The 13,153-nt window shown below is 31.2% G+C and overlaps 1 protein-coding gene across 1 annotated transcript in view; it reads left to right on the forward strand.

Moving 5' to 3' along the window:
* Positions 1-13,153, forward strand: part of LOC113392736 (uncharacterized) — a 34,199-nt gene that overhangs the window by 15,861 nt on the left and 5,185 nt on the right. Inside the window, exons 22-33 of the mRNA XM_026629286.2 lie at positions 102-268; positions 444-608; positions 2,010-2,147; positions 4,259-4,426; positions 4,501-4,611; positions 5,437-5,684; positions 6,080-6,132; positions 8,616-8,825; positions 8,913-9,143; positions 9,362-9,468; positions 9,783-9,906; positions 10,254-10,427. Coding sequence (XP_026485071.2) covers positions 102-268; positions 444-608; positions 2,010-2,147; positions 4,259-4,426; positions 4,501-4,611; positions 5,437-5,684; positions 6,080-6,132; positions 8,616-8,825; positions 8,913-9,143; positions 9,362-9,468; positions 9,783-9,906; positions 10,254-10,427 — 1,896 coding nt within the window. The remainder of the gene's footprint in view (positions 1-101; positions 269-443; positions 609-2,009; positions 2,148-4,258; positions 4,427-4,500; positions 4,612-5,436; positions 5,685-6,079; positions 6,133-8,615; positions 8,826-8,912; positions 9,144-9,361; positions 9,469-9,782; positions 9,907-10,253; positions 10,428-13,153) is intronic.

Genomic DNA, 13,153 nt, shown 5'->3' on the forward strand with positions numbered 1-13,153 from the left:
GACCTTAAGATCTCTGAATTTCTGATTTAGTGTCTTGGGACTTAAGTTCGAATTAAGGGATTTAAAATGTACTTTTCAATGTATACTAAGTTGTTTTATAGTTAGTCCACGCACTTCAGTAGTAGGTGAAACCCTAGTTGAACTGTCTGGTGTGAGTGCTTCATGGAATGCGTCTAAAAGTCCCGAAGATGTGACACTCAAGAACATAACTATGCACTTAAGGAAGGGAAAGCTATGTGCTATTATAGGAGCTGTTGGATCGGGAAAGGTGAAGTTCAAATCCTTTTCGTTTTGTTTCTAAATACACAAATATTAGTGTGTTTTGTTTACATAGTTTTGTTTCGTGACGTATTTCAATCTGATCTTGTATTTCAATGTACTATATTTGTTACTGTTAACTTAGCAAGTTTTTGAAATTGCATAACTGTGTGTTTTTCCTTTAGTCGTCATTACTGCAAGTGCTTCTTCGTGAACTGCCAGTGAACAGTGGTAATTTGACTATTAAAGGAAGCATGTCGTATGCTTGTCAAGAGTCGTGGTTATTCCCAGCAACAGTGAGGGAAAATATTTTATTTGGATTGCCATACGATGTAAACAGGTACAATGAGGTTAGTATTATTCTATATTTTTACATATTTATTTATTTGGTACACAAAACTAATAACAGTCAACAAATTCAATATATTATTATACAAAAATAAAGCTAGACTATAGTGTTAAACATGCGTGCATATAGTGATAATTTTTATAACTACTAATTTTAATATTTAGAATGTGGTCATTTCATTGTATTATATAAGTTTGTCTATTATAATATATACATAGGTGTGATTATTTCAAAAACGGTACTGCTGTTTAATTTTCGTATTTTCAAACCAGTGGTAGTGTTTAATTTGCGTTAATAGTGCTCCTATGTTAAATAAAGCAATTTAATTTGATTTGTTCTAAAAGCAAATCGATTTCAGCAATGAAAACAAGTTAATCACACTAAGCAATAAGTAATGCACTAAATAAAGACCGACATAGATTCTACTTACAATGTTTCTTCCCGAACGTTCAACAGATTATTGTTATAAAACAATATTCTAAAATTCGTGTAGTTTTCAATGTATTTGTTTTTTTAAGCTGTTTTGAAATAACTATACAATGTAAATTCGTAATAAGAAATCATATTAATATTATGCGCAATCAAGCTATAAAAAATAAATTTTACCTCTTACGTCGGATTAATCTATAAATAACTTTCTCTTGAATAGTAAATCACTTGTCAAAGAAACAGGGAAATCTGTGTTTAACTGAGAATCTGATAAGTAAAGCTTATGAGTAAGCGGTAGGTGTACAAATGTTTGTGTCTTAAATGTCGTATAATAGTGAGTTGACAATAATGTTATCATAAAAATAAATTTAAGTCAAAATTAAAAATAAGTATGTTGCTGAAAACATACTCCTTCAAAATCGAAATTAAGTTAAAGGTATAATTACCGATACTTAGTTTTTACTTCAATAATGCGATTCTGTAAGAATTCACTTTGTATCTCACTTGTGTAACCTATACATTTTATAATTATTAAAGTCACTGACGCATATAACATTCTTACGTTTTACGGTCGTGTTCTTGAGTGAATTTCGAATTTCTTGTTACAGAATAGCTCAGAAGATTCGGATCTGTATTAATTTGTAAATTTGAAAATTCAATTGATCCCACAAAGTATTCAGAGAACATATTAATAATACGGATTGTTAAAAATAGCCAGTTCTTTTGTTATTTAGATAATATGAAGAAAGTATTTGCCATGCAAAGTAAATCCATCAAGTTAATCGATCTTTAAAGTGTGTCATTGAATTTTATATTTCATTCTCGAATTAAGTAACATGCAACATGCAGTTTTTATTACGCTTAATAGCATTGTTTAGTTTTATAATATAATTATCGTCACGAAATTGATATTACTTACAGGCAATAAGCGATGTTATGAAATCAATAATTATATAGTTTAATTTTGTCACAGGTTTGTCGAGTATGTTCCCTTTTGCCGGATTTCAAGCAGTTTCCATACGGTGATCTGTCATTGGTGGGCGAACGAGGTGTGTCTTTGTCGGGAGGACAGAGGGCTAGAATTAATTTAGCGAGAGCTGTTTACAGAGAGGTAAGTGACACTTAAATTGAATAACATTAATACATTTTATGTTTTGATTTTTCTTTGTTCGCTTGATTCTAGGACAAAGCGTTTGTAAACAGAATAGATTTAGCGTTATGAAAATATAATAGGACGATATACATATTTATTATTAATTATGTGAAAATCATTGAAATCATTTTATATGTTATCAAAAATATACGTTAATGGTAATATTTTTTCATGTAAAATTATTTTCGTATTAATTATACTCGCATTGTTACGTAAGTCAGAATAGTGTAGATAATCACACTGTTTTAACGAGAGCACTCTTTAAACTGGCTCATTTGTGTAAACGAAAAATTTATATTTAAAAAACGGCAACAACTAGCAGTGAATGCGGCTTCGCTCCAGCGAAATACAGTTTTAGAGTATATGATTACATGTATACATACATACATACATACAAGCGCGTGATAAAGCAGCTCAGTAGCGCTTTTTTGCTGATTTGCTTTACAAATACCATTTTTTTTGGCTGACATCTTATGACACATAAAATATTTAACGTTACTGAAAGTAATTTTCTAATAGTGGGAGAATTAATAAAATAGGTTTGGTAACTTCATACTTTATCGATTACAAACAAACAAACCTTACCTCTTTATAATATTATTAAGTAGACATATATCTTGTTACGTCAACGTCAAATGACTTTATTTTCATCAGATGTCCATGATAGTTCTACCTGAATTTTATTAGGAATATAAAAAATATTATTAAGCAGTAAAATTGTCTATGTCTAAATTTCATTGTCTTTTATTAGTCGTTGTATATATAATATTTGACAATACGCCAGAAGGTTATATTAGAGTAAAGTGTATGCCGGAGGACTCTGTAGTAATAATTATTGTTTTGTGATAAACAATTAAATAAGACTCAATAACTCATTAGTGAAAGAGTTCTTTTCGTATTTATAATAATAATGTCATCCTTTTGCCAAATAAATTTTTCTAATAAATGCAGACATGGCAGCTTTGGATATAAAACATATAACACTGGATAGTTTGATAAATTAACTTCGTGAAAGTCAATATGAGCGATGCTGAAGCGGCTGCGGTTCAAACTGTGCACGACAGGTGCACGTACAGCGAAAATTAAATGTCATGAACTCGATATTAACTGCAAAACTGTACTTAGCGGAATGTAGGATTGAAATGTTACGTATAATTATTATATTAATATTATATAAATTTAAGTTTCGTGTGTTTTTTTTTTCCGGATACACAATGCTATGCATTGGAAATAAGCAATTATGTATTAATAATACAACACTAATCAACTAAATTAATTATTTTCACTTTAATTTTACTTCCATAGTTGACTTCTTCGACGTTCAAAGCGCCAATTTTTTTGCAAATTTTATAATATCATAGATTATTCAAGCTCTCGACCAATGATATCGCGTCAATACGATGTCATATGTCATTTATTCTTTTGTCTGTTGTAGCTGGAATAGGCTTAATGTTTCTATTTTTAAAATCATTAAAGTTATCAATGTAGTTGAAAAAAAAATTGACTGTATCAGTGGTTTTGGGGGCTAGTATTATCGCTTCCTACGCATGAACTTTGTATATAAGAATTGTAGTACTCCAAAATATTCAGAGAAATGTCTGCGAGGTTATATATCAATATTTTATTGATTAGTATTCGTTTATATTCATATATACAATAAAATAGGAAATCTGCTACCTATTGTAATACATTTTAATTAGAACCAGTTCATTTTACTGGTACTAATTTTACAATTACAATTTTTAAAAAAGTTTGATTAATATATAAATGTTTTATTGTAACAGGTTTTCAAGATCATTTTATAGAGTGACTAGTATAAGCTGTGGTTACGCCCATTTTTCCGGGATGAAAATCCGGTTTATGAACTATCATATAACTAACTACCCGTATCTCTCGATTATTTGTCTGTTGTTGCGTGAAAGAAGGATATTCTTGTATTTATAATATTAGCAGGGATTTAATGTAAATACGACTCTTTATTCGTAGTAGTAGTACATTATTTGTCATTGCTATGTTCAAAGAGTTTTTTTGTGATTTTTTTTTATCCATTGTAATTTTAAATGTTTTAGGCTGACATATATTTACTAGACGATCCGTTATCAGCTGTTGATGCTAAAGTCGGTCGACAGCTGTTCGAAGGATGTATACAGAAATACTTGAGTGGACGGACACGCATTTTAGTGACGCATCAAGTACATTTCCTCAAGGCCGCAGATTTTATTATTGTTTTAAATGAGGTAATTAAGAAACCAGATTTATCTGTCCGCGAGATGTGTGAGACTATTATGATCACTGGTTTACCTTATTTTAGGGCTCAATCAAAAACATGGGTTCGTACGATGATTTGGTCAAATCTGAAATAGAGTTTTCTACTTTGGTATCAGACGATAAGGAGAATAAAGTTGAAGCGGACATTCAAGAGGTCAGTAAATTTGGTTACAGGATTTATTTTTAATTTTTTTTTAGGAAGGTTCGAGATCTGGTAAAGAATGAGAAATAATTAAGTTTTATATCAACTAAACTGTCAACGAAACTAAGTACAAATTAGACTGCACGAATTAATCATTATACACATGAACTCGTGACTTTATGTCGACCGTATGATTCAAACTTACCTTAATTATTTTGGTAATACGATATATGACAATTTAATCTCTTATTGCTATTGAAAATAAGATAAGCGTGTTAAATCGTCATTAAAATTCATTTTAGTAGAAATAAACAATGTTTGTATTTATCTGCATTTGTAATGATTGCGTGTCGCATTTTTATTAGGAATGTCGGCGAACTTTGAGTTTGTATTTCAAAATTGTCGGGGACAAAATTTTATGACTTTTCAAAAAATTATCAATGTTGTAAAAACAGGAACTGTCAACTAGGGTGAACACACTACCATGTTATATAGAGCAATATTTATTAACATTGAATAAAAAAAAAATTATGGCATATATAGACAGCTCGGCAAATGGGCCACCTGATGGTAAGTGCTCATCACTGCCCATAGACATTGCCACTTTAATAAACATTTATTATACATTCATATATCATATATTACATTCTTCATATCAAAAAGGCGCCACCAGTCTTGGGAACTATTATGTTATGTCCCTTGAGCCTATATTTATACTGGCTAACTCACCCGGTATTATTATGTTCCGGTATTCAAACCGACGAACACAAAAATACCGCGTGAGTGAGCCGTGAGTTGCTATTTGGTGGCAGTATATATGGCTAAATGTTTACAAAGGATGAACGCAGACCAGTGCTTCAACGTGGAATGTCACGAATGTCAGTTAGAAGTGATGATAAAGACACTCGGGAAGAAAAGGAACAAGTCTTGGTTGCAGAAGAAAGGGCAAAAGGAAATCTTAAATGGGCAGTTATTCAGAATTATCTGTCATCAGTTAAGTCTTGGCTTATCGTGTTCATGGCGGTTTTCTCATTGCTGTTAACTCAGGCTGGAGCGACTTTCTCAGATTACTGGCTAAGTTATTGGTAAGAAATATAATCATTGTATGAATTATTTATAGTGTTCTGGTTATTGCCAGCAGGTTTCTCATCAGCGTTTTAGGGGTTGATCGACGGGTGCTAGATATAAAAGTACCCTATGTCCTTACTTAGGGTTCAAACTTGCTTCATGCCCAATCTCATTAAATTCGGTTCTGCGGTTTGGCTGTGAAAGAGAAACAGACAAATAGATAAACTTACAGACAGAGTTACTTTGGAATTCATAATATTAGTATAGATTTAATGGAAGGAAAAGTAAAAAGAGCAAATAGCCAAGATTATTTTAGATCTCTAGAAATTATGTTATATCAATTCAGCCGTGAATATATGCTATAAATATCATAGAGAAATACCACTTTTTTTTTTTAATTCTCGATACACAGGACAAATCAAGTGGATGAGTACGAGCAATCATTGCCGCCTGGGGAGGAGCCTGGTACGTCCTAAAGTTTAAATCTTCTTTAATATATTGCCAATATCTAAAATTTTATTACAATTATTATGCATTTGGTTGTTAGTTCGTCTCTTTCAATATTTTTTCGTGGGTAATATAATTCGAAACAGCCTGTGATACTACCGAGCTAATTCGTCTTTTCTTCTTGAGGTTTGAAGTTTATTCCGCTATAATACCGGTTGATACACTAGTTGTCCATCGTGGCTTTGCTCATAATAAAGTAGCCTATGTCCTTCTTTGGTTCAAGCTTGCCACGAATTTATCTAATTCGGTTCTGTGGTGCAGCTGTGAAAGAGCAACAGACAGAGTCACTTTCGCGTTTATAATATCAGTATAGATAATTAAATTAGAGCGTCGCTACACTCGCGTTAATTGTTCCTGCTCCGTCCCCAGCGTGAAATTTAAGTATATCCCTCAGGAATTGGGCTAACAAATGTAAAAATACATTTTTTAAATTCGAATTGTAGTTCCAGAAATTAACGTGTTCAAACAAAACGATGTACAAATTCTACAATTTAATTATATTAACTATATAATATGTACAAATAAGACTCGCTATCAATTTTAATATTAAGAACATTGCTGTTATATTATTTTCATCATTATCGTACGAATTACTCGGAAACAATGGCGCCCTCGTTTTTCAGACAATTTAATGAGCATGCGATACCTATGTAACCTACTCCACGTGATAGGGATTTTCCCAAATCCCTCAGGATAAATGATAGCAACTATTGTTTAGTAATGTTAATAATACGTTAATATTTGTATTTCTATATACAATTTGAAGGGCAAGATTTGACAGTTTGATTTTAGGCTTAATTTTGCTGAATCAGTTTTTTTTTGTTATTGATCTACAATTGTAGAAAATCGAACCATGAGAACTTTAAAGTGCACACACGAAGTATTGTAAAATGTATATACATACTTATTACCCATGCAAATGTAAAAAACAGTCAAGAAAATTTACTCCAATATCGAACATTTTCGCGATCAAAGACGAATAATCTCGTTTGTAATAAATCATAATGTTATTTATAACTCGACTGAACAATCTTGACGGATTAACTTTTACTACAACTTGATGTCGAGATTGATCGTAACTCGATACAACATGTTGTTTTGTATTTGATTCAGAGACTATAGAGACTAATAAAATATATATATTGGATATTGATTACTAACAGACATTACTTTACTAGTAATAGAAATATGAAATTATGTATTTAATAATTCAAACGAATAGAAAATGCGGGTCTAAAAGTATGTCCTATTAAAAGGACATATAAATGAAGTTATATTTAAATTTAAAAAAAAATCCTTTCCTAATTAATGGTAGGTATAATGGTAGATAACGGGCATGGTTAAATTATAAATAATGGACTAAAAATTATAATACACCTTTGAATTATATTTGGATTGAAGCCATATTTTGATTTTATACAACAAATATAATTTAATATTTATTTGTCATTCTTTTTTTGCCTTTGGGATTTATACTGAATCAATAAATTTTTCAATTTTACAAAACCAAATATTTAATCAAAATAAGTTAAGTGTAGCGTGAAATCCTGCTAGAGATAAACATAAAAGTGATCACTATTTAATCATGTGAATATAATATTAGAATCGTCTAGAATAGAAGATAGTGAAGTAGAATGATATTTTGCAATAAACTAACAATATAAATGTATGTAGATGATTAAATGAAGATAATGATTATAGTGGTTTTAGCAATCATTATTATTTCGGTGTTTGTAATAATATTTTGTTGATATATTTTATCTATAGTTCCTTTTTTAATTTTACAAGGCAACGGTGATGACGATGTCTTCTTGACCGATTTCGGACACGGCGATCATGTTTAATAGTGATTGACCAAGTGCGCGGTAGATTTTGTTGTGTATTAACACATATATCTCTTACTCATAGTCCAATGGGATGGCAATCCGATGCACTGGAGAAACGGGATCGTAACAATGCCAACTTCTGTGTTCTGGGTTCATTGAGGAAATATATTTTTTTAAGAAAACTCAAATTTGAACCCAGGTTCCTGGAACCTAAAGCCTTCTAAGCTAACAATAGCAACGGGTATTTCATAATAAAGTTAAATATTACAGGTATTAGGAAAAAATTCTTTGAATAACTAAACGATTAAAACAATTTTAGTATGGATTTTTTTTGGCTTATAAAATTGTATACTCTAAGTAATGGGTTCAATTTGGTCAATCGTCGTTAAATTTGTTTTATAATTTAGATCGTTTTTAATCATTGTTTATTAATATACCTTTGTTTGTACTTACATTGTTATTTAGTGAAGGTTCAATTATTAGGCAATTGCCGTCATTTAAAAAATATACTGAGTGTAATTGCTTCGTTTAACTTTCGTAACTGGGAATCTTTACTAATATTTACGTCATCACTTGTTTTCCGAATTCCAACCAAGTTATTTTATTTTCCTTCAGACACCAGTCTTGGCACGCAAGTAGGGCCATTGACGACTGGTCTATATCTCTGGATCTACGGTGGAGCTGTATTATTTATAATTATTATGACACACGTAAGAATAACAGCTTTCGTGGTCATGGCAATGCGCGCTTCTCAAAACTTACATGACACGATGTTTAAGAATTTACTCACGGCCGTGATGAGGTTCTTTGATACGAATCCATCAGGTAAGCTATCAACTTTTCAAGAGCAATCATTTGGTGGTGACTCATTTGTTGTTGTATTAAATAAGTTAATTAACGTTATATTTATAGGTCGAGTTCTTAATCGATTTTCCAAGGACATGGGCGCTATGGATGAAATGCTTCCCCGTAGCATGCTCGAGACGATTCAGATGTACCTGTTTGTTACGAGCGTGCTAGTACTGAACGCATTGGCGCTGCCTTGGACATTAATACCGACAGCAGTACTGCTGTTCATATTCGTTATACTCTTGAAATGGTACTTAAATGCAGCCCAGGCTGTTAAGAGGCTGGAGAGTACTAGTGAGTTTTATTATAATTACTAGTTGAGTAACATATGAGTTTAGTATCGTAAAAATTATAACTTTTTTTATTAAATTTTATATTTTGTGTAAATGAATATAATATTCATTATATGATGCATTATTGCTTATATGATGATAGCATAGGTAGGTATATATTACGGACCCAGTGGTGATTAATAAAGTATAATATAAATTAATCTTTCTCACTTTCAACAGCTAAGAGTCCCGTTTTTAGTATGATAAACTCAACAATGTCTGGCTTATCAACTGTTAGAAGTTCCAATTCTCAATACAGGCTGCTTAAAATGTTCGACGACGCTCAGGTAACTTATCAGCTATGACTTTAAGGTTATCTTTATTGACCGATAATGTGGTAATCGTGACTAGAATATGTTCTTTTGTTTATTTATTATTTATATGCCCTTATTATTTGAATAGATAAGGAATTTTGTATCTTTTTTTAATTTAGAGTTTCATAATCTCTGACCACAGATGCAAAATTATATAACTTTTTCATCTGTGGTCAGATATTTGAATATGTAACGTAAGATATTTAAATATTTTAGAAATTAATCATTATTTATACAAATGTTGTTTCATCTTTATTTTTAGTGTAGTAATTCTTTTTTTTTTTTAGGATCTCAATTCGAGCGCCTTATATACATTCTTGGGTGGTTCAAGTGCTTTTGGGCTATTCCTGGACTTGTTATGTCTCGTGTACCTTGGAGTTATACTTGCAGTATTTATTTTAATAGATTTTGGTGAGTTTTAATTTTCATAAACAAGTTTTTTATTTTTACACACTCTGTATTTGAATATTTATTTAACTAAATTTATCGTCACATTTTATATTTTTTATAGTACTACATTACCGAATTAATTATTTAAAAATACACATTCGTATTAAGTTATGGAGTTAGTTAGTTTATGTTAATATTCATGCAGGATTTATGAAATTTAATTTTAAGTGAGAATTTACCTATCTGATGTAATCCGAATAAAATAGTATCTTAAGTCTCTACTTTCTGAACCGTCAATTTAATAATTGTAAAATTATGAGCCTATTGGAATACATATATTTTGAGGTAATATTTGTTTTCCACGTTAGGTTCTTGGATAGCTGTGGGCAGCGTGGGTTTAGCTGTGAGCCAGTCCATGACTCTAACCATGATGCTACAAATGTCGGCGCGTGTCACCGCCGATCTCCTCGGGCACATGACTTCTGTGGAACGAGTTCTGGAGTACTCCAAGCTACCTGCCGAGGAAAATATGGAAGATGGACGTGAGTTGAGATTAAACTAAGTATAATTCTTATTAAATTGTAGTAATCCCGTCTGGTTAGATACCACCAACTCATCACGTATACTTCCACCAAACAGCAATGCTCAGTATTATTGTGCAGGGTGAGTAAGCAAGTGTAACTAATACAGGCACAAAGGACATAATATCTTAGTTACCAAGGTAGGTAATGCATTGGTTTTGTAAGGAATCCTTACTAATATTATAAAGGCGAAAGTTTGTATGTATTGATGTATGTTAATCTTTCACGCAAAAGCTGCTGAATGGATTTTGATGAAGATTTACAATAATTTATAAAGATATTGTGTGAATAATACTTGACCCCTAAAACTCAAATCAATCAAAGTCTCCGGCGAAAACTAGTAATTAATATTTCTTACGACGCCAATGTCTATGGGCGATAATGACCACTTACTGTCAGGTGCCTAATTTGCCGCCTTTATATTATAAAAAAAAAATCACCCTTAAAAAGACTGTATTATTTTATATTGATTAAAAACAATAACCGAACCATGATATTAAATGTTTTTATTTATCTTTAACTAAGTGGGGTCTACTACTACATTTTAAATGTCTATTAGATCTAAAATGTAGATTGACTATTTAGTAAATATTTTATGTCTGGAATACCTGTTTTGTCTTGAATAAAGTTTTCATGTTTTAATTTTAATTAACTTAAGAATAAACACTCTTTAGTACATATGTAATAGAAATAATATATATCATAGGGAACAATATTATGGTACACATATTATACTTAAGGTATATAAACATACACAGATTATTCTTTATTTTATCATAATGTTTTATACATACTTATAATATATGATGTACTGCTATTGTCATTTTAAGGAATGGCGTATACCTCTGCAACTGGTCGTTGATCTCTTAGATGAGATCGTCCTATTTAGTGGGTAGATCCCACTTACGTCCATGGTCAGAACTTAGGCCAATATGAACGAAATAGTCTATATAATTACTTTTATTAGGATCATTTACTATTTTGTTTTAAATATTTTTAGCCTTTCCTATTATTTAAAGTAAATAACATTAGCTCACTCATCCAATCTATATTTCCATATTAATTATTAAATATTATAAACGCGAAAGTAACTCTGCCTGTCTGTCTGTCTGTCTGTCTGTCTCGCTTTCACGCGAAAACTACAGGACCGATTTAAATGAAATTTGGTACACAAATAGTCTAGAGCCTGAAAAAGGACATATGCTATTTTATTTGGAAAAAAGTGCTGTAAAGGGTTGAAAAGGGGGATGAAAGGTTGTAAGTTGTTGAAAATATTGTCATTTTTAGAACTAGAAGCATAAAACTTATATTTTAGGCTGTACACTTATAAACTAACATATCATGACACCCACGAAATTCTACCCCTAAAGGGGTGAAATAGAGGTTGAACGTTCGTATGGAAGTCCGTAATTTTTTAAGTTAGAAACATGAAACTTTATTTTTGGGATACTGATTAAAAAAGAGTAGATACTTATTAAAGTGTTTCTGCATATTCTACTCCTACGGGGGTGAAATGGGGGTTGAAAGTTTGTATCGAAGTCCGTCATTTTTAAGATAGAAACATGAAACTTCATTTATGGGTACTGATTAAAAATGAGTAGATACGTATTTAAGCGTTTCTGGATATTTTATGCCTAAAGGGAGAAATCGGGGTTAACATTTCGTATAAAGGTTAGTCTGAAAGTCCGTCATTTTTATGGTTAGAAGCTAGAAATTTTATTTTTGGGATAATGATTAAAAATGAGTTGATACGTATTTAAACGATTCTGGACATTTTACGCCTAAGGAGAGAAATTGGGTTAACCTTACGTATATAGGAGTCTGGAAGTACGTCATTTTTGAAGTTAGAAGCTACAAATTTTATTTTTGGGATACCGATTAAAAATGAGTTGATATGTATTTAAACGATTCTGGATATTTTACGCCCACTGAGGGAAATAGGGGTGACATTTCGTATATAGGATAGTCTAGAAATCCGTCATTTTTGAAGTTAGAAGCAGGAAACTTTTTTTTTTTACTGATTAAAAATGTGTAGATACGTATTTAAACTTTTCTGGATATTTTACGCCTAAGGGGAGAAATAGAGTTTGACATTTCGTATAAAGGTTAGTCTGTTAAGTCCGACATTTTGAAGTTAGAAGCTACAAATTTTATTTTTGGGATACCGATTAAAAATGAGTTGATATGTATTTAAACGATTCTGGATATTTTACGCCCACTGAGGGAAATAGGGGTGACATTTCGTATATAGGATAGTCTAGAAATCCGTCATTTTTGAAGTTAGAAGCAGGAAACTTTTTTTTTCTACTGATTAAAAATGTGTAGATACGTATTTAAACTTTTCTGGATATTTTACGCCTAAGGGGAGAAATAGAGTTTGACATTTCGTATACAGGTTAGTCTGGAAGTCCGTCATATTGAAGTTAGAAGCATGAAATTTTATTTCTGGGCTACCGATTAAAAATGAGTTGATTCGCATTTAAGCGTTTCTGGATATTCTACCCTAAGGGTAGATTATCCAGAAATACACACCAATGTGGTATACAACGAGGTATTACATTAACGAAATATTTTAAGTTAATTTGTAAATATATTCATATTCTACGCGGGCGGGTAACAGCTAGTATAACAATAAAAGTGTTGATGATTAGAATCAAAATAAATCATAGTGGTAGTTAGGTTAGGTA

This window comes from Vanessa tameamea, chromosome 5 (genome assembly GCF_037043105.1).
Source record: "Vanessa tameamea isolate UH-Manoa-2023 chromosome 5, ilVanTame1 primary haplotype, whole genome shotgun sequence".
Lineage (NCBI taxonomy): Eukaryota > Metazoa > Arthropoda > Insecta > Lepidoptera > Nymphalidae > Vanessa > Vanessa tameamea.